The sequence below is a fragment of the Alnus glutinosa genome, chromosome 1 (assembly GCF_958979055.1).
Source record: "Alnus glutinosa chromosome 1, dhAlnGlut1.1, whole genome shotgun sequence".
NCBI lineage: Eukaryota > Viridiplantae > Streptophyta > Magnoliopsida > Fagales > Betulaceae > Alnus > Alnus glutinosa.
Genome location: NC_084886.1, coordinates 24,925,732 through 24,949,496, shown reverse-complemented (window position 1 = coordinate 24,949,496; position 23,765 = coordinate 24,925,732). Strand labels below are relative to the sequence as shown.

General features: G+C 34.3%; 1 protein-coding gene across 2 annotated transcripts; it reads right to left on the bottom strand.

The window, feature by feature from the left end:
• Window positions 1–2,590: 2,590 nt before the first annotated feature.
• Window positions 2,591–11,634, bottom strand: LOC133877779 (RNA demethylase ALKBH10B). Of its 2 annotated transcripts, none has more exons than XM_062316187.1 (8): window positions 10,323–11,634; window positions 9,462–9,590; window positions 8,728–8,825; window positions 8,516–8,633; window positions 4,688–4,792; window positions 4,461–4,573; window positions 4,226–4,380; window positions 2,591–3,605 (listed from the first exon to the last, which is right to left on the bottom strand). In XM_062316187.1, exons 1-8 carry the CDS (start codon window positions 10,933–10,935, stop codon window positions 2,855–2,857), a joined length of 2,082 nt encoding a protein of 693 aa, XP_062172171.1. In that variant the 5' UTR covers window positions 10,936–11,634; the 3' UTR covers window positions 2,591–2,854. The 2 variants fall into 2 exon arrangements, with proteins under 2 accessions (XP_062172171.1, XP_062172179.1); XM_062316195.1 differs by having other exon boundaries at window positions 9,462–9,587; window positions 10,323–11,633.
• Between the last annotated feature and the right edge of the window lie 12,131 nt (window positions 11,635–23,765).

Below are 23,765 nucleotides of genomic sequence, written 5' to 3'. Positions count from 1 at the left end.
TGATTCGTCCTATTGCGAGTAGTTAATTTTATTATTGATATATTTTAGTAAACAAAAGACCACATCAGAAGCTGCCCCGGAATTCTATTGATAATTTCAAAGAGTTGTGCAAGATATTCTTAACGAAGTTACTGGCTTTGCGGACACAAAACAAGCCCTCGGGATACTTGTTAACATTGCATCAACGCAACAATGAACCTCTTAAGGAGTTTATGGCCCAGTTCAACCAGGAGAAGATGGCGGTTGAAGATCCAACCAAGGATATGGTCTACCCACTATCAGGGCATTACACCCAAGGAGCCTTTGATGAAGAAGTTGGCTCGGAAGCAACCAAGTACTCTACAGGGTCTGATGGATAAGGAAGGAGAATTCATCAATCATGAAGAAACTTTGAAGGCTATGGCTAGTTCGAGGCTACCCCAAGAGATAGTCTCAGAAAAGCAAAGGAAAGAGTTTAGGAAAGCTGATGGAAAAGAGCAGAGGTCGGCAAAGATGTTCAAGGACTATGACTTTGCGCCTCTCAATACCGGGATATCAGAAGTTTTCATGGAGATCTAATGATATCCAGAGTTTTGCCAACCACCAAAGATACCAAGTAATCCTCTTTACAAGAATGAAGACAAATATTGTGATTTCTATGAACAAGCAGGTCATTACACCGAGGGGTGCATAACCTTAAGGTTGCTAATTGAGAAGTTCATCAAGAATGACAACCTGGTTTGGTTTTTGGGACAACAAAGGAATAAACCAGGGAGGCAACCCTGCAGAGAAAACAAGGATGGGAGAAAACTCTAAGGCAAAGCTAAGGAGACAACCTTGCAAAGAAAACAAGGATGGGAGAAAACTCAAAGGCAAATCCAGGGAGACAACCTCGCAGAGAAAACAAGATTGGGAGAAAACCCTAAGGTAAATCCATGGAGGCAATCCTGCACAGAAAATAAAGCAGGGAGATAACCCTATAAAAAAAAAAAACAAGGTAGGGTGAAACGCTATTAAAAACAAGAAGGCATGGAGTTACCCTGGAGATAAGGGAAAAGCCTAAGGAAAAATGAAAAAGGCTTGAGGGTCGGATTTAACCCTCGGACTTACAGATTAAGGTTTACAGGAATCACAAAGGCATCATACAATTCTGGAAGGAAATTACAAAGTTTACTAAGGAGCATAACCTTCAGTAGCTTCATACCTGAGATAGTAAAAAAGTAAGAAGCTAAAGATTGTTCATGCCTCAGAAGGAGGCAAGGCTTGAGAGATAGACACCAAAACTAGTCATCCTTAAAAAAGCTATTCCCGAGAATATGCGACAAAAGGTACATCCAGATTCAATCCCGGGAATGCAGATGTCCTAGGACCAAGAGTTAACTCATTTAGCTAAGGCTTGGAACAGTAAGTCCCGAGAACTCATATATTAGCCACACCCAGGAAATCTGAAATATAAGTCACAATCCGGGTCCAATTAAGATTCATCAAAGAATCCGGTTGACAGTCCTACTCCACGTTGAATTGGGATAGGACTCGCGTTTCAAGTCTAATCCCTGACAATCTGGGATTAGAAATTTAGAATCATATTACAAAGAGAATTGGGAAAGAATCGCAACCCAAATTTGGTAAGGAACCTAAGTCCAAATAAAACTATAAATAGGCTCATATCACAAGTATAAACAGAAACTTAATATTTTATGCATAGAGCATACTTGTCTTTCATAAATTTACTTAGGCATCGGAATGAGATATCCGGAAGGATCTCTTAATTTTAGTTGTTTTGCAGTATTTTTGAAGAGCGTGAATAACATCAAAAAACGCGCCAAAGGACCCAAATGACTTGCCTAAGGTCTTTCTTTTGCTTTCTCATGAGAAAGACGGGCTTATCGCAATTGGATTTGGAATCTATTTCTATTAGATTTTGATTTAATAATGATTTTAAAAGCCACAGAATAAAAATATAATCCCTAGTAGTAATCTTTTTCTACTTCGTAAGATAACTAGCTATTGGTTGCAATAGGCCGTCCAAAACTGTCCAGACATTTTATTTTATTTTTTTTACAATTTTCTGGTGATTGAATTTTATGGAGAGAGATCTCCCGAGTCCCAATACAGCCTTTTAAACCAATCTAAACAACTTAAAAGTCTCAGTGTAAAACAAGCTTGAGAGGCAATTTTATGATCCAGAAAGTCGTAATGAAGCCAATTTTTCCTAAGCCATGAAGGCTTAAATTTTGATCAATTACTACCCAAACAATATTTTTATGCATAATATTATTTAGTAAATTCCACCCCACCTAAATGACGTGACAATAAAATATTGACATTAAATCAGCACTTGAAAAAATATATATATAAATTTTTTTATTGTCATGCCATCCAATTATATAAAAGTAAACTACATAGAATTATTCTTTCTTTTATTTGTCGAGTTAAAGCTAATACCCCCATGACCCAGAACTTTTGTTTCTTTCAATGAAGATATTCTGGAGTCAATTTCTCCTTCAGGTTTTAAGCTTTTGATCCGTGAATTGATTTAAAGCAGACAAACATAGGTTTGCATACCATACCTATTACTCACAACGAACCCCAAACCAAAACTTTTGAGAAAGACATGAAAGAGGCACAGTTAAATTAAGAATCTGAGTTTTCCACGTAGTGTAAGAGTTCATATAATAAGACAGCAAAAAAGGAAAAGAGGACACAGGAGACTTCAAAGAGAACTGAAAAGTTCTTCCCCCTCCCTTCGGTTCCCCTTTCGTAGTATGTAGTGTCACGTCTCGATTGTTGCCGCTCTTTACATTTGCTTCAAACTCATTGAAGTTCGCAGCCTACCCCTTAGAAAAAAAAAAAAAATCTCATTCTCTCTCTCTCTCTAAACTGCTCCGGCTGGCTGGCTTGCCACAACATTGTCAGCACTCTGCTCTTGTTCTTCCTTCACCACTGCCCATCCACTGCCAGTTCCATCCACGCTTCCATTACAGTCTTGCCTTTGTGGTTTCCCTTCTGCTTTTCCTTTTGGCAAAGCACTTGTATTATGACTAGATTTCCCGGAACCATTTTCTTTTTCAGGTAGGGAAGCCATCTCAGCAGAAATGTTCACTTCAGTAGCAGTACCTGGTAACTGTTGAGGAGTTGAATTACCAGAACCTGGTGGAGGAAGGAAAACTCCAGTGCCAGGGACAGGGAAGCGGGGTGGAGGATGCCTTGCTGGAGCAGCTGGCCATCCGGTCGAACCAGGTGGGAGGGCAACTGGTGCAGGAAGGGGAACTGGTGCAGGAAAAGGAATAGCTGGTGCAATGGGAGTGGTTACAAAAACTGGTTGGATGCCGTTTGGAGGAGGAATTTGAGGACGAAGAGGTGGGGCTGGCAATACACCAGTACTAGGAACAGCAGCATAATGCTTTTGAGCCACAGGATGGCGAATATGATTGGGAGATCTACTGGGTGGTGGAGGCCAGTGGGATGATTGGGCTACTGCAGGTGAAGCAAGACTCTGACCATCACTAGGTGTGGATTTCTTTGGCAGAGACTTTGTGAAAGTAACAAGTATTCTTTGTTTCCGGAGGGAGGGAATTGCATGTTGTGCAAAATTTGAGGATTTTCCTTGCATTACTAAGAGAGATCTGTGTGTTTCATGGTGATAAACATTTATCAGGAAACAGGAAATCTAAATACTTCAGTTGAATCTCAAAAAAAAATTTAAATTGTAAGTGAAGAAGCTGCAGGAGAATAAATAATACATCTATAGTGAGATATAACGCTAATTGACCATAGCAAACATGTTTTTTTTTTTTTAAGCCCTAGTTTGCATCATGTATTAACAAAAGAGGCTCCTTCTAATGGTTCTATGAAGAGTTTCTGCAGACAAGAATAACAATGTAGCAGTTGTTGAAAATGTAAATATCGTGATGTGGCCTTGGTTGAACTCAAAGTTGTAGGGTCTTACGGCATGTGGAAGTTATGTCAATGGAAACGCCATCTATTGACTACTATAAAAGTTATCCATGGATGGGGCCGACCTATCTTTCCTAAGGTGATCCTTTCAGTTTTGACTTAAAATAATACTTAGTTGATGTAACTGATCGCAAATTTTAGTAATTTCTCGTCCACAAAGTTCTTTTTGACATGCTGAAAGTTTTTTCAAGCACATTATGCTATGGAGGTATGAATTTTCTTCTAGAAAGATGACAAAAGGCAACTAAAACAACAAGAAGCAAAGCGAGACATGGCTCAAAATCATTACCCAGGCGTAAGAGAAAGCTTGAGAGAGCCTCTAAAATCCCCAGGATGGTCGATCCCTATTGCTCTTCCAAAGGTCATATCACAGTCTGTCAAGAAAAGGATGCAAACAGGCCTCCCAAACCAATCTGGAAACTTGTGAGGCTGCGAGTGATCACCCTACAGACAATCACCATAAAATTAGGATAGCTTGGCAAATCACACACTTTAATACAAAAGAAAATACCATTATTAACAACCTCATTATAGAAATCAATGATGCAAGAGTCTGGCTTCACAGTCACAATTTGCAAGCCTACTAAGCGTTCAATAGCATCTTGTAGCAGGGCAGGGATGGATTCTATTTTCCGCTCTGCAACATTTATTAACAGAGAATTTAAGGAAAAAGATGACAGTCGTAATATCCCTACTAAAAGAACTCCCAAGATTTATTATCAAAAGAAAAACTACGTAAAATGGAACATGCCTTTAGAGGATCCTACTCCATTGTCATCTTCTGGAGGGAGACCCAACTGAATCGTCTCTCTTCCATGTCCCTTCATAGGCCTCTTTGAGACCACATACGTTTGACCTGTTTCTTGGCAAGTAAAATGTTAGCAATTTTTATTTTCTATTTACCTTGAAAGAGAATTCTTCCTTATAAATCAGAACATAAAAATGCTCAAGCTAAAAGTAATTTGACAACAAGAGGTAATGAAACAATAAAATAGATCAGTCATTGGAACAATTTTTGTTCCAATGCATACACAGTTGGGACAGGCCCTCCCTCCCTCTCTCTTGCCAGAAAGGAGACCAGAATATGTTTACATATGAAAATTAAATAATAACAATATCAGTAATGCAGCAGTTAGAATAATAGTTGCATCATTGAGCTTTACTCAAAAAGGTTTCTCAAGAGGGCAAATAACCGACCAGCTGTCCAATATGCAGAAAACAACTCTTTTGCAATGCATAATATGGCTACTACATGGACCTCATATAATAACCCCCTCCCAACACTTCCCAGAGCCAAACTAAAAGAAGTTGGAGGACAATAGTCAACAGGTTCTTTGAATGCTAAATGGCATAGCTTTGCTTGGAGATTTAAAAAATAAATAAATAAATAAATAAAAACTTTGAACACAACTTATCTCTACTTACCTAGGATAAAAGAAGTTAGGCCAAAGGTCCCAGAAAACAATAAAGTGCTTCTTCATAACCAAAACAATATAAAGTATACAGTATGACTCATAATTAGTTTCATTATGCAGGTCTATATAACTGATATATGTTGAGACTCGAGACTAGTGGCATCAAACCATATGCTCTAGTTTTCCATTTCTTTCTTTAAATAATCGGCATAAACTGAATTTTGGTAAATTCGACATGAATATTTTTTACGATGTTTTAAGCAGCTTCTATGGTTTCATCTCTTTCTGCATCTGTATGCATTTCATGAAAGCATTACTGTTTATGCTAATTTTTGGTTTAAATAAAAAACTAGCCAGAAGCTAGTAAGATGTAGTGATGAGAATGAAAAGATCCCATATCTGTTATGGCTCAGGAATTTGGCAACCTATCTTAGGTACTTTGAATATAATTAACTTGGTGGCTCCGCATTGGGGAATTCCAGCTTCGATTTAACCCCCAAATCCATAAGAAGTGGGGTAGAAGCACTGTGTAACACCCCAGAAAGTTGGTCTCATGTTGGGAAAATGAATTGCTCACATTGAATTATAAAGGTTTAATGGGTGCTAAGTCTCATATTAGTTCCTTACTATGTAGGATTAGACTTTATATATGATTTTAGGAGCGCCAATTGTAACTTGACTAGTTTTTTAAGAATGTTAGCGCAGATATGGCTAGTACACTTTTTCTCAATTGTTACAAATGGTATCAGAGCAACCTAATAAAACCATGTAGCGTTGAGGTACAACATGGAGTGAACCTTGATGAGAACGCCATGGATTTAAATGATGGAGATTATGACACCCCAAAAAGTCTGTCCAAGGTAGATTATAAAGGTAATCGTAGGTGCTAAATCCCAAAATGATTCATTACTAGATTAGATTGGGTTATAAAGGTAGTCGTAGGTATTAAGTCTCACATTGATTCCTTACTAGATAAGATTGAGCTTCATAAATGATTCTAAAAAGAGTTCCAATTGTAACTTGACTAGAATTACCAAGTAAGGAGCCAATGTGGGACTTCCTACTTCATGAACATCTTTATAATCCACCCACTTAATATGAGCAATTCATCTTCCAAATGTGAAACTAACTTTTTGGGCTATCACAATCTCTCTCTCTCTCTCTCCTCGACTTCTTTGTCAAGGCTCAAGCCATGCAGGGCCTCACCTCAAATCCCTAACGTCTTTGTCAAGGCTCAATCCAAGCAGGGCCTCATTAGCCACATGGTGTTACTAGATTACTCTAATATCATTTGTAACAATTCAAGGAAAACGCTAGCTGCATCTATGCTATCATTCTAAAATAACTAGTCAAGTTACAATTAGAACTCCCTATAATCACTTATAAAGCTCAATTCACCTAGCAAGGAACCAATATAGGACTTAATACTTAAAAACACCTTTATAATCCACCCATTCAATGTGGGCAATTCATCTTCTCAATGTGAGACTAACTTTCCAAGATTGTCATACACTGCCTATGGGCCAAGAGCCAAAATTTAAAGTAGTGTACCCCCCCCCCCCAACTCACACCAACTAGGGTTAGGAAAAGGAGAAGAAGAATTTAGGACCATGTTTGGTGAAGCTATAAATAAACCCTAGATGGTACATTTACACAATGCAATTTTAAGGAAATGCATGAAAAAAAAAAAAAAAAAAAAAAAAAAAAAAAAAAAGGAGAAGAAGATGCACATAACGCAATATTTAGTTCAAAACTAACGAATTGTCTAGAACATTTTAGCAAAACCACGATACTTATTAAAAAAAAAAAAAATTAAGTTTTGAGAAGTGTTTTGGGTATTAAAAAGAATTTTGAAAAAGGTAAAAATTGAGAATTACTTTGGTGAGGGCCATATTTGAAAAAAATGTGTTGTCCGTAGAGTCCACAAAAGAAAATTTGTTTGATAAAGTTTTGAAGAGTTTTCGGAAAAACAAAAAATTGAAAAATATTTCTGTAAAATAATAATTAAAAAAAAAAAAAAAAAAAAAAAAAAAAAAAAAAACCTGCTGCTCCATGGCGGCCACTAAGGGGCCGTCAGACGGACCTGACAGCCTACCGCAGGGCTGCCAAATGGTGGGAGCCATACAGATCAGCGGCCACCTGGCAGCCACCATCATGGGTCAGGCAGTCACTAATGGCCACCACACCAGCGTTTTTATTTTTATTTGTAACAAGAAGCCTCCACACCTGGAAAAAATTGTAAATAACAATCTCCACACCTGAAGGTGTAAAAATAAAAAATAAAAAAAAATAAAAAAAATAAAAAAAAAAATAAAAGAGTATAGTATTTAACTTTTTTTTAGAAGTGTTTTGTGTATTATTTTTTGATAAGTGATTTGTGTTTCTAAAAGAGTCGTGGTTTCCTTTGAAAAGTGTGTCACGGGTGGGGCCACATCTAAAATTCTGAATTGTAAAGCACCCATTCTAATTCACATCTGAAAATCCGTTTGGATAATATTTGAGAAGAGTTTTCAATGTTTGAGAAGTGAAAACTGATTTGAGTGGCAAACTTATAAAATGTAGTCTCTTTAAAAAAAGAAAAAAGAAATGCACATAACGCAACATTTAGTTCAGAATTGAAGAATTATTCAAAACATATTAACAAAAAACCACAATACTTATCCCCCCAAAAAATATCCACGACACACAGAGATGAATTTTAAATTTTTCTAGTACTAATTGAGAGAACCATGAATTGGTCCGGGGTTGCCTTTCAAGGGTAGGTATACGAAATGAACCTGCCTTGAAGGCTCCCCGTCGTTAAAAGAAATTAAAAAATAAAATAAAATTGCAGAGAATTATAAAAATATTTTCTCTTTTCCATGGATCACTTGCACTGATATCACAGAAAGTAGCGTCCATTTCCAACATTTTGTAACAGGCGTCACCTAACACAAATAATGGCATCCATGTCACAAGCAATGCGTCCAGAAACAAATCTCCCTCGACTTTTAGAAGATACATGGAATGGAGATATTTGTGGTTGAAATTTCAAATTTCTACATAGTGAAATTGCAACAGGAAAATTATGTGAATATCTTAGATACTGTCTTAGAGAAAGGAGAAGCAAAAAGAAGGGCTATCTTCTGAAATTCCAAAGAAAGAAAATGCATTAGTAAACTTGCCTTGAAATTGTCCTCTTTTTCCTGCAGCCCTCAAATCATTTACCAATGAAATGAGTTTTTGAACTTCCAAATCATCAAATAATTTTTCATACTCTTTCAGTCCGTCAACTACATTAACCTGAACCAAAATTAGGTGAATGTTAGAAGTAAACAAAATTAAAAACTTTTCATTAAAGGAAAGATACCCATGAAAGTATTTAGTAGAATACTACCGCCTTCCCCTCAAACATCTCAGTGCCAGCAAACGTTTTTGGGACAGTAGCAAGATTCGGCTTCTCATTCTGGTTTTTTTCTAAATTCAAATGATTCTCTGGAGGAACATTACAGGAACCCATTTCAAAATAGAATAACAAAAATAATTATAATAGAATAGAACTTAATACAGAAACCATCTTGATAAGTAGTGTTAGTCCTAAATCCATGCAAGAGAGAGAGTCTTTGTTTTCTATTTCCATAAATCAAATGCAGCAAGAAAGAGCTTGTTTATTCCACATTAGTCAAAATTTTCCATAGATACTAATAACCACCCAATCCTCTATATGCTAAAGATGGACCAAATTAGCTTTCAAGTCGCACTCACAGAGTATAGCGCCTCCTTTTTTTTCCTTTTTGGCCAATAAATAGATGATATCCATACCCTATATAACCGATGAGCTAGGGGATGCCACCTCAATCAGTATCATTAAGTCCCAAGAGAACTACCACACAATTTAATAACCTTCTAATACTGAGTATAGCGCCTCCAGTTTTTCCGTTTTGGCCAATAAATAGATGAAACCCATACCCTATATAACCGATGAGCTAGGATGCCACCTCAATCAGTATCATTAAGTCCCAAGAAGTTTTGAACTACCGCACAATTAAAGAACCTTCTAATACTTGCCCCCGCCCCTTCTTATCCTTAACACCCAGCAAATACAGAAAAGAAATCCAAGAAAGGGTATACCTTTGGAATTTGAGGTGCATCCTTCTTCTACCACCTTGGTTTCAGATTGTGAGTTGCCATAAACCATTGCTTCAGAATTCCCTGAACTCTTGAACCTGCTATTTGCAAGAGACTTTGTGCCAGTATCTGCTTCAGCAACCAGAGAAATAAAAGTCAGTGTTGCCATGTAGCCGCTCTCAAGTACAAGGCATCTTTCCAAATAATCACATCTTTCATAATTTCTGTAACTCTAATAATTGATTGTTGTGGTCGAGATAAGGCATAATAAAAGATGTATTGAGCCTTCGTTAGGAGAGTAAGAACTGTCAGTTAAAAGAGTCACAATTTTCCGATAATAAAGGAAAGAAAAAACAAACGTTTTTCCATAACCCAAGGAGGGAAGGGGACCAAAACAAACAAATGGGCAAATTAAACATTGTAAATTTGCTGTACAGGAAAAACAGTGCCATTGAGAATAAATTTTTGGTGATAACTATAAATTCAAGGATTTGATAGGGAGACAAGCAGCGAAAATAACATGATTTCAGAATTGGGAAGGTAGCCAAAAATCTAAAGATGCGACTATCATGTAGAATAGAACAATTACCTGATTGACTCACAAATTAAACTAAAAATTGACCCAAGAGAAAAAATAATTTCTTATTCAAAATACTCAGTAAAATAGGTCCACCCAAAACATGCTTCAAGAGAAGTTAATTTCCTAATCAATACCACTAACATCAAATCATTCAAAATAACGATTGCCAGTCATCTCCAGCCAGCATCTTATGAGAATCAATTCACCAATTAATATAGCATTCACCATAACTTGAATAACAGCACATTTATCTAAACAAACCCTAGGCAAACCCAAAGGATTACCTTTTCTCTCCTCTCCAAGCGCTGAACACTTATCATCCAACTTAACTTCCTCCCCTTTCTCCCTCCCTCTCTCGACTTTCTCCGAACCCACAACACCAATCGATGAATTTCCATCATGACTAGACTCTACAGTAGAATTATGTCCTTCCTTCACCTCCTCAACCCTATGCCCTTGCTTAAACCCCATACCAGATCTCTTAAACTCCTTGCCTCCCGCCTTCACCGGCTCAAAATACCGCGGCTGCCTCCTCCACGCCACCTGCTGCAGCGCATATACCACTTCAGCCACTGAAAAGTACTGCTGCATATGTAGCACCGGGTTCCAATTACAGCGCCTCTGCTGAATACACCCTATAACCATATCATACTCGCCCGGTTCGCCCACGGAGCGCAAATGGTGACACAAAGAGTCGATTATTGCATTGGCAGCGGCAAATTCACCACGAAGCCACGAGATAAACCCGTCCCGCTCATCCGGGAACCATTGTCGTTGATAGTGCTGGTGGATCTCACCCCCGCCTCCACCGCCACCAGCACCACCGGCACCCCCTCCACCACCGCTTGGATACTGCATTTTGTCCGATAAAACCACATTTCCCGATGGCATTGCCATGAGAACCCACTACCTAAAATTCACTACTACCACATATATAGCATGCTCAGTAGTAGTCGGATCTAAGCATATAAAGCACGCGAAAATCTGAAATCCAAATCAATTTAAGCAAATCCCCTAAATTGTAGAAAATTTACAAGACATAGACACTATTGAATTTATCAAATTTAACAAAATTCCGAAACAAATAGGAGCAAAATTCAGTCTAAGACAATTCCGAAACAGTGCAAGACCCGAACTGGGTTTTCGATTTCTTATAGAAGGGATCGGATAATATTGCAGAACTTGAAGAAAGGGGACCAGAAAATCGAAAAATCCCAAATTGCATAAATGGAGGATTGTGGGGGAGTGGATGTGGGGAAGAAAAGCCCAGATCTGAAAATGAGGTTTGTTGAATTGGGCAATGGAGAACCAAAAGGGCGTGTGAGAAAAATGGGGTTTGCGGGATTCGGGAGAGTGTATGTGTGCGTGCTGTTAGAGTTACGTGAAGATGGGGGGAGTCTTGTGTATGCGTGAAGGTACAAGATCTAGGGTTTGTGAGGGTGGCGGTGTGTGAGTAGTGAATGTGAAATGGCTTATTCAGCACGCATGTGTAATGGTCTTAAATGGTGGCTGTGAGAAGTGAGAAGACCCTCTCTCTCTCTCTCTCTGTTGCTGTTGTAACTATTGCTGGTCACTGGGTCGAGTGCTGGGAGCTGAGAGTGTGGATCGGACCAGTAGAGAATATTCCTGAATGTAGTAGGGGGATTTTGGTCATTTCATTAAAGCATTCTCAGCGGCTCTCTAACTATTTTTCTTAAATATAAAAAACAAAATTACTTTTTATTTCTCTATAAAAAACACCTCACATTACTTTCTCTTCATTTTTTTCTTATATCTTTAAAATATTATTTTTTTTACTTTTACTTTAATTAAAAGTATAAAAAAAAAAGATATAATATGAGATAGATAATATATTTTTTACATTTACTCTAATTAAAAATAGGAAAGAAAAATAAAGTAAAGAAGAGATAATATATTTTGTGAATAAACAATTAAATGAAAAGTACTATTCACTTTTTAGGAAACAAAAATTTAAAAATAACTGCTGTAAAAAAGTTTTTATAACTTTCTTAAAATTTTCTCCAAAATTTAAGAAACAGGCCTTCAAAAAAACTGCTGAATGCTCTTACTTCTCCATGTCTTACAATTTGTTTGCTTCCATCAAATTCCGAGGACCAGTTAACTGACTTTCCTTTACTCAAACATTCTTAATATTTTGTCTCATGATTTATTATTATTATTATTCTTATTTTTTCCTTCCAACCCTGTCAAATAAATTTAAGGGATAGTGGGATAAATTTCTACAAAATACTTTTTACTTTTCGATGAGAGATGATATACATGCATCTTTTTTATTTATTTTTAACTTCTTTTTTTTTTTTGTAAATTCATTATTAAATTTATAGGATTGTATGTTGATCTCACATATTCAATGGTGAATTTGTCAATTTCTTGCATGAAGATAGATAAAATATAAGTAAAAGATGAAAAAAAAAAAACATTTATTTTTTTTTCAAATGTGGAAAAGTCTTTTCAAAACTAGTTAACCAAATCAACAGTCAAATGTTATCCCACCATTAACACATTTTTTAAAACAGATTACAAAACTCAATTCAAAACTCAAAACACTTCTCAACCAAATAAAATACAACATTTAAAAAAAAAAAAAAAAAAATTGTGGTGTTGCTGCCACCACACAATGGTGGTGACCACTTTGTCTCATGGGCTGCCCCGTCATGGGTTGCCAAATCACACCACAACAGTGGCACAGCTACAACACTATTTCTATTTTAGAAAAATATTTTTCAATTTTTATTGTTTATAAAACACTCTATCAAAATTTTATTAAATTAACTTTCATCTCTTCTCAAACGTGGCCTTACCAAATTAGTTCTCAACTTTTACCTTGTTCAAAAATTCAAACTCAAAATACCTCTCAAAATTTTACCTAACGAACACTAAATTGCAAGTAAAATTTAGTAGTAGACTGATAGTAGCTATTTAACTCTAAAACTGTAATACCATATACTAAGTACATAGAACAATTCATTGAATTAGATTTGGTCCACACTATAATATGATTTGATGGTAGTAGAGTAACTCTAAAATACATTCCTCGTTATTTTAGTTTAATAGGATGGAAGAAGGCATGGGGGGTTCTTTAATTAGCTCAAAAAGTTTGCTAGCATTGCTTGATTAATTGTTATCTTGATTCTGATTTATGCAAATAGGAAGCGAAGTTAATAAAGATTTGAATTATTGTAAAAAAAATAATAATAATAAAAAAAAATAATAAAAAAAATAAATAAATTAATAGAGATTTGAATTTTTCTCTGGTTAAAAAAAACAAGACACCCCTTGTTTCTTCCAAATTGTATATATTTTATTCATTATTACTTCAACTATTTAATTGTTCACGCCAGCACCCTTTGGCCCAAATGCTCTAACCTCCTCATCTAAAGAAAAAGGTCAATTTTCAATCCCTGGTAATTGAGGTGGGGCAGAAGTTTAATCTACAGGTGAATTAAGAAGACCATGCTTGCTTATATGGGTATTAACTATTTGCCTAATGTTTATAATTTGGATTTTTCAAGTAGTTTTATGCACCTAACTTTTTTGTTTTACCTTTTAAGATAATGATATAATGATAAGGGATTTATTTGGCTTACGTATTGTAAAAAATGTACATCATATGTGTTATAGTTTTTTCAATTGTCTAGATTTAATTTCATTCTCTCTTTTTGTTAGAATAGTTTCCTGTAATGTGTGAATTGCCCGTTCTGCAATGTTCTTCACGCTCTCAAAAACATTGCAAAACAACTAAAATTAAGAGATCCTTCCGAAAGTCCCACTCCGATGCTTAAATTAGCTTTTGAGAGAAAAATATGCTTAATGCATAAAATAATCGTTCTCCATTTATATCTAGTATATGAACCTATTTATAAGATAAAAGGTAGAGGTCAACCTGAATTAGTGTGACGACCCTTTTTTATTATTATTACAAAATAGAATCACCACTTTGGCATGACGATTAGTCATTAAGCCAACTTAATGTACACATCCCATAATATGTATATGACACATCAGAGATAATTGACTATGCAGTGGAAACTATTATCATAAACTAAAAAGTGATAATTACATCATCAGAGCCATATATTTGTCTATCTGTTTCAGGTTTAATCAAAATATTATATACATCAAAGACAAAGCATTAACATCTACACGATATTGGTGGTAGCCACATTTGCATAGGTGAAAATATGATTTCACCAACTCAGTATTGTAAAACTCACTAAGTTTTGCAATGAGCCAACTATTTTCTTTTCTACCTTACGTCTACCATAACAGCTGTAACGCTCCGACTTTTATTAAAAGGCATAAGTAATTAAAATTAATTAATTATATGACATTACGACATCACGCAACAGAATATTTTTTAAAAAAACTTAAAGATTTAATAATTTATAACATAACACGTTGAGCTGACTGAGATACCTCTAAACATTTATAATAAGTTAATTAATTTCTTTATATTAATTACATCAAAATATGTGTCACAAAGACATAAAAGCTTATACAGTAAAATCTACCAAATACAAGCAATTCTCTTAAACGTGTTACATACAAAGGAATATAAACACAAATTATCACAATTAATTATAACTAGCTACACAAATGTTAGCTTTAAATCTTTACTGCTAGCAAATAATCTCTTACATCGTCTTCCGAACTTGCACCAACAAATATGTGATTGCGGATTCTTCCACAATCTCATATTGTATTTGTGTGAGTCAGTTGACTCAGTAATGTGATGTATACAAATTTATTTAGAAAAGAAAAGCATAATGTAATATAACTTTTTGTCTACATGTATACGCAATTCATAGCCTATGGTTGCAAGTCATAGTCATAGATTATATATATATATATATATATATATATATATATATATATATATATATATATATATATATAAAGCAATTATATGATGACAGTTTTATATGTAAGTCTTAATTATCATCTTCTTTCACTCCTCTCATAATGGAGCTTACGGTCCGAATTAACATATCTTCTGGGAGCTTACGGTCCCTCACTTAAAGCTTAATTATTTGTTGCTGGAAGCCTATAGTTCCAGCTGACCGAAAGCCTACGGTTTTAGTTGCTTATTATTAATCTGCTACAAGAGTCTAAGGTCCCACTAGTAGTCATTGCCTCCCTGCTACTCACCAGCTTTGTTATTTACCAGTTTAGTTAAAATAGTAAAATACGCTAATTTCACATGTGCAAACATTTATCCAAATCTATAAACATGACATTATTAAATTCAGCATCACTCTCAGTAAGTATTTTAAAAATACTTACAGCCTTTTGGTACAGCTCTCAGTTCAATGTTTGCAATAAATACATTTATGTACATGAAATATCATCATTATTACACAGAATCATTCTTAATCAAAGTAAACTTGTATATATAATATATTTGAACTTTAGACACACACACACACACACACACACATATATATATATCTATCATTTAAAAACTCTCTCTCACACACACACACACACACACACACACACACACACACACACACACACACACACACACACACACATATATATATATATATATATCATTTAAAAACTCTCAGACTCACACACACACACACACACACACACACACACACACACACACACACACACACACACACACACACACACATATATATATATATATATCATTTAAAAACTCTCATACTCACATCATTTTACATATCATTTTAATGCCAAAATTTCTTTTTCTTAAACATTAAAATCATAATAATCCCTAAATTTTAATTAAAAAAAAAAAAACCATTAACTATACCATCAAAGCTAAGTATTTATTCAACAACTTATTCAGTTAAAACCAACCAGGCAAATAATCAATTTCTGACAATTTGCAATTGAAACTACACAAGAAAATCACAACCAGACAAGACCCCAAATTCCATAATATTACCCATTAACCAAAATAATATTTTACATGACCAAATTCAGCAAATTTCCCATAATAAATCAACAAGAAATCGAATATTAATTTGGCTATATTTGAAATCACATCACACGGCCAAATTCACAACACAGTTCGGTCAACGCACACACAACCATACGACTAAAACACCACAAATCAGGAAGACAATTAAAACAACACAAATCCAAAACACAGTTCAACACCCAATTGGCTGAACACTTCACAAAACATAAAACACCTACGAGCTTCAACTATACGGGTTTCCTCCCAAAAACCAACAACAATTGAACACCCAAACACACAACACCATCAACAGCCAAACACAAATTAAACTCACACCCAAATACAGAACAATACATGATCAGCTGGCCAGCAAAATAGGGGATTCCACCATTACTACTGCCGACATACCAACAAAATTATCCTATCAAACCTCACCCAAAACAGTATGAGTTAACACATCCATAAACCAAAATAGAGGAAAATATTCGGCCAAAACCTCACAAACAGGGAACAGGGGCTGAGCTTCACCCACATAGATTCAACCCATCAAACAAGGAATACGGCCAATAGGAACTTCAACACTCAATCAGACTAGAATTTCACCAAATCCAAACCACAATCAAAACATGGAAAACCTATGTTAACACACGCCACAACAGCCGATCAAAATAGCAATCCCAAACACCCAGTAACCGATTATCAAAAACCCCAATTTGTACACACACGTTTCTGGTCGAAACACCTAAAATCATCAACCCAAGCATGGCTCGATCGTAACAGGGATATCAAAATTCCAAACCACTCACACATACACAACCGTCCTAAATCCCAAACTACTGGCCGATCAAGAAACCAAAACACCCACAATCAAAACATCACAGTAACCGATCAAGAATCAACCAAAAATCACCAATCTAATTACCCAAAATAAATTAATAATAATCCAAAAGAATCAAAAAAAATTGTTAAGATTACCTTGAGGATTTTCGTAGAAAATCCACCGAAAATCTCATTAGGAACCACCGGAAAAGAAAGAAAGAAAGAAAGAAAAAAAACCAGCTTAGCTCGCTGGAAATCACGTCTCTTACTTCTCCGGCATCAACCCATCAGTGATCGGGTCCTCTGTTTGGTCTCCTTGCCTCACGGGTCTCTAGGTTCGTCGGGTTCTCTCCTGGATTCAGTCTCCCCCACGATCGGCGCCTCTTCTCTCATGGGTCTCTCAATCTTTGGCTCTCCCTCTATGTTTCCTCTTAGTCTCCCGATTGGTCTCTCTCTTTGTGTCTCTTACAGTCTCTCTCTGTTTTGGATGGGAAAAAGAAGGAAAACACTAGGAGGAAGGAAGAAGAGGATCAGGGAACAGAAGAGAAAAGGAGGAAAGAAAAAATGAGGGGATTCGGGCCTCTTTTAGTTCTCACTCTCTCTGTCTCTGTCTCTGTGTGTGTGTGTGTTACCAGCATGAACGAGAAGAAAAAGAATAAGAAAAGAGGGAGGCATTTGGGTGTGTGAAAACCGAAGGGTGGGAGCCATGTTTTATAGGCAAGGGAGAGAAGCAAATATTTTACAAAATTGCATCTCAAGTTTCAGAAACTTGAGTTATGTTATTTTTAATCTGAGTTAACATGCAAATATTTTATTTGCAGGTGTTTTCTTTATTAGGTCTTTATTATTTAATATATCTTTATGGTATAATTTTAAACCCGTTTTAAGTCTAGTTCGTTCTATAATTAATATTATTTTTTTAATAATATTATTTCACTGATAAATATTATTACACCAATAACTTAATAATATTATAATATAACAATCATAATATATATATATATATATATATATATATATATATATATATATATATATATATATATATATCAAATAATATTATGCTCAATATTACTATTATAACCTAAATTAATATTATTATACTAATAATTTACACTGATTTATTCACATAATATTTGAGTCTATCTATTATTCAACAATATTATTGAATCAAAGTTTTAAAACTAATGGATATTTAAAAATATCCATAAATATCGAAGTCATTTTATATAGTCTTAAATTCTAATTTAAGATGCTATATTCCAGAGTTTAAAATCTAGTGCACTACATCCTTCTCCCTTTACAGAATTTCGTCATCGAAATTCGTAAACTATGCTATGCATAAAGTTTACACTAAAAGAAGATTTAGATTTCTAAATCTAAATCAAGCGACTCTGATTTTAAACGTAGCACTTAGCAGATACACATGAATTATTTTAACTGTTATTGCTTAGAAACATTCTAAAGAAGGAAATGATGTCATCTCGTCATATAATCTTAACTTATAAGGTCATTTGACTTAATACCATTCACATCATTTCCATTTATCTGCTTTAGTGTAAAGGCTTTCTCTTATCACAGACATTGTCTACTTTGTTCTTCCGTGTTAGCAGTACTTGATTAGATCGTTATATTTTTAAATACCTCAAATGGAATATTGAAATTCCATCTTATTTCTTATTATTGAAATTTCATTTTTAGTTAATGAAATTCACCTCCCAATCCTAGGGAAGAATCTTATTCAAGATCTAACGCTTCGATTAAAAGATCGTCCTTAGTTATCCTTAGGTTTTGGTAAGCGTCGGAGTTTTCTTTCCACTAGGAGATCCTTTTATCATTAATACAGGGTTTATCATTTATATTCCTCGAGTAAGAAATAGTCCTTAATTTTTTAGACCTCAAAACGTAAATCATATCATAATAATTCACACTAAGCAAGAAATTTCAAATCGAGATGTTATTTACCTCAACTATCCTCAAATGCAACTTAGTAGGGAACTGTGATATTTCTCTTTTTGTTCAAACTCAAGTTATATTTCAATCTACGAAACTCTCCAATATGACAATATTCAAATAGTTAGACGTCTCATCTAATCAATCAATTTGATCTATTATAGCTCAGAAATTTGTTTTGACTGCAACATGAACTATATCATAAGCACAATTATATTTACTCCTTTAAAATCAAGTTCTACAAATAACCCTTATTCAATTAATTTATGTTCCTCTTTATCCACAAAAAGGGTGTAAGAAAATAATGTCTCTTAATCTTATCTTCAAATTAGTCCATAGACCTCAATTTATAATTTAGATACTATCACTGCATTCTATTGTAAGGTTTAACCTCAAATATAGTTCAGCTAGTACTCAGACATTTACTTAGTATTCAATTTCAGAAATCAGCCATTCCAAAATCAATAAGGCTTAAACATCAAATATCAAAATCAGCTGCCTTGTTCCTGATACTTGATTTAGGAACAATCTTCTTTAGCTATCACATAACATTTCTCACTTTCCTAAAATCAACTAGACTCGATATAGATATATATATCATAACCTATTATCTACATTGTCATAATTTTTACATCATGATTCTAGGCAAAGTAGCTTAACCGCATTAATCTATAATAATTTCAAATCCAAATGGACCCCAAGATGGATTTAATTTTTTTGACAATGCATCAATAAAATAGTCATCTAAATTCTCTCAAGAGATATCAGATTGTATTTCCTCAAGAGATTTTATCAAAGACATATACCTATCATCAAGTCTCAATCTTTGACTAATATCATATGATCAACATTTAATCTTTTTAAAACCTCAAGTTTAGCCAATACAAATCAATTTGTAAATCCTCACAGAATTCTGTTATCATAACAAATCTAAAATCACCATGAAATTCTCAATTCATTTGGCTAAGATTCATAATTACCATAATCATATCTCAGTAGCCAAGGCAATTTAAATCCATCACTAAAGTTAAGTATCAATTACTAGCAATTCTTTCTGTTAGCCAAGACGTATCATAGTTGAAGTAGGAGTAGATCAAACCAAAAGGGAATTAGGAGTTTCCAAAACTAATCCAATCCTATCGTGTACTTCTTAGGGGGGTAAATTATAGAAATTTTAATCTTAATAGTTGAATACTAAACTTACTCAATTTTAGTATCGAATGAAATTATGTACTTACCTCGTATGCTTAACCAATAGAAATTATACCTGGTCTGAGTTCGGTCTCCTAAGGTGAGAGCGTATAAATTCGTGTTGAGTATACACAATCATGACTTGCTAACTATTGCCAATCAATCAATTAAATATTAGTATTTCATTTAAGTAAGCAATCCCTTGGTTGTCACATGATTCCTATCTCCAAACTTTAATCAGTAAATCTATTACTTATACAACCTCCAAATCTATTGATAGAATTATTCTTTCTAAGTGGTATAAATCATTGTCCTTATCAAAATCTTATAAATTATAAGCCTTATAAATTATTATCCTTATCGAGTCATAAGAATATAAATCATAACACTTAAATGATTATTAATACATACCTCAAATATCGTAGTCCTCTTTGTGGTCCTTGTATTTCCTCAATCATATTTAACTAATCTTATCAAAGAGTGCATAAAGGAAACAATATGATCTTATAACATTATCATTATTCCTCAGACTTTTATTTCCTTAGCTTTTATTTAGATACAACTTCTTATGGTACCATGATCTTTTCCCTGTTTCTGCATAAATAGTATCATCTTCGAAAACCATTAGATTGGATCCTTAATATCATTATAATTTAATTATGTAGTCAATCATTTCTCAAATTTAATGGTTAAAATATTCATCCATAAATTAAGGATTTTTCTAAGAGAATCATTCTATGTACATCAAATCTTTTATATCAATCAACTTAGACTCTAGAAAACTTCAATATTTTATCAATCAATAGATTCTAACTTCTCCAAAGTTTATTCTTTACCATGGACATTGACAAGTATCACCTCTTAGTATACAAAATATCAATAAAGTGCTTAATGAATTTATCAACTTAATATCCACAAATCTGCCAAGGTATTAAGCACCAAATTCTATATTTCCAATGATAATATGATTATACTTTGATAAGAAATTCTTACATATCGGTCTTTCCTCAAATGATTATTAAATCGAATTATCCTAATTCATGAAATTATTTATATTTTCATACCTCATGTTTCTTGTCCACCTTACACTAAGATCATCACTTGGGTGGGAGGTCTCTGCACTTAGACATCTAAATCTATTAAATCTCATAAAAGAATATTTATAAGATCACTATACCAATTTTAAGGATCACACATATTACTCAAGGTGTTTTTTTATAAACACAATATAGAATGGTGGTATGTGCTATAAAATATTCTATCAAGTGAATATCACCATACATATTTCTACCTGCATGTCATTAGCATGAATTTTTCAAAAATCTTTCACTTTTTCGAAGCCTTTGTTTTTCATAAAGAATTCTAATTGTTTTTTTTTTTTAAAAATCTTTTTGGAAAAATTTTAACAACACATGATTGAGTATCAATTCCCATTCTGGGATAAGAGTTTAATTTCTTCTTATTCAATGGATTGTTTCATTACTATCAGACAATTGAAATGCAAATATGCTACAACATAAATATATTTATCATTTTCACAAAACTTTATATTTAAGCTGTTTTCATCATCTAGGCCTTATAACGTAACAAATATTGACAGTTCGTCCTTAAAACTTTCTTCTTGTTTTGAAATCATCAAAATGGTTTCATATCCCTTATCTAGAAGTATAATCTTTGTTTTGCATGCAATCATACCAATATGTTTTCTAACATATAATAAAACATTGAAATGCAAACATTCATATATTATCCAAGGATAGGAATATCCAACAATAACTTTACATATATTTTGAAATTCACACAAAGCATTTTTAGAGAAAAGTAGTTTATATTCTTATAGCTCTTGTGTTATTTCTAGACTTCGAAGGTCAAGTCTTACGGTCCTCAGAGCAAAATGCTTTGATACTACACTGTAACACCCTACATTTTGTTAAAAGGCATAAGTAATTAAAATTAATTTGTTAGTTTTATTGGCTACATTTTGTTGACAAAATCACTGCCATGTAAGTATGTTGTTGAAATAGGGATGCCATAATTATTCAGAGTCTTCACAATGTTCAGAGATTATTTCTCAACTATGGAAAGGCCTTAATATGAGAAGTATCAGTGTCACAAGCATCAAAAAGGCAATTTCCAGACACTTGGAAGATTCTGTGTGGTTTACAACTCAACAAAATTTGGATCCCCAGTTGACCGTTCGGACGGCCCAGTGGCAGCGTCCGGACACCCATCAGTGTTTGAGAAGATTCTGAACATCTCAGCATGGATAGCATGAACCGTCTGGACGCTATTTAGTATTTGAGAAGATTTTGAACTACGTAGCAGACACTTTTAGTGAAGACAGCTAGCAATTGTCCGGACGCTAGGGCAACACTGTCTGGACGCAGAAGATTGATCCTTAATAAGGAAACACATGAAGCGCATTATGGAAGTCGGTTGCAACTTGCCGTCCGGACGCTCTCAGTTTATGTCTGCACTCCACCTAGAGAACTCCGAATCAGTGTTGAATTAGGTTTTCAAAAGCCTATAAACAGAGGTCTCTAGGCTTATATTATTTACAGAATTCGGTACTGAATTCCTTTGTACTAATAGAGAGTGTTTAGGCAGAAATTGTGATATGTGCTAGCTCTCTTAGGTTTGTTCCTGTGTGATTTGATCAACCCATGAAGTCTAGCTTAGGGAGTAGCCCTAAGCTAAAGGATTCCATTTAAGACCCCTTCAGATAGGAGACCACTACATCAGGGCTATGTGAGTGCTACTGCTTTGTAACTAGCTTTGTCTTCTGAATAGTGGATATTCTGGGTTTGGCTGCCTAGAGTGGTTTTTCTCTTAATTGAGTTTCCACTTCGGTAACAAAATATATGTCTTTTTTAAATTCCGCATTTAGAAATTTTTGTTACAAATTGATCACACACACATAGTAAATTATGAGTCTATTATTTTTCAATTTGTATCAAGGCGGGTACACTCGTGTTTGGATTAATTTCCTGAGTGTGATCTATATTTTTGTTGACTCATTTTATCATGAATTCTTCTCAGCTATCTGAAGAGAATTCTGATAATGAGCTATTTGAGGATTTTCTTAAATTGAATAAAAATTCTAAAAATTCCAATAAAGAGCTCAAAAAGGTTAAGTAAGAAAAAGAGTCTTTAATCATTAAATAGTCTGAATCACATGCTTTGATTGACTCTTTGAAATCTGAGAATACCATGTTGTTTAACAATATTAATACACTTGAGAATAAATTAAAGGAATCTGAAGGTCTCTTGAAAAAATTATTTAATGATAATTTAAAAGCATGTCTTGTATTCATACAGATAATTCTAACAAGTCTGGCATAATTGTTGATGAATTAGGTGCTTCTACTTCACATGCTTTTGATTCTGAATTAAATTCTCTTTTTATTAAGCCTGTGATAATAGATCTAGCTTGTTTAGATAATTCTGAAAATTCTTACTTAAAATGACTGCGTGATGCCAAAGTCCAAGGAATCAGAAACACAAGGTAAGTTTGTTCCTACTTGTCATAATTGTGGGAAGATTGGTCATATTAGATCAAATTGTTATTTGCTGAAATCCCACAGGCCTTGGATTAAGCAGGATGCTCTGAGGGAAGGTAAAGTTGAAAATTCTTCCTTATCTAAATTCTTCCTCATCATAGGAGACATATAAAAGGTAAGTGCAATATTATTTGTGAGAATGCTAACCTTAAATCTGCAGAGACTATAAAAAAACATTCCAACCAAAGAAGCCTACCCACCTGTCATCACTGAGGCATCATCGGTCACATCCGACCCAAGTGTCCACA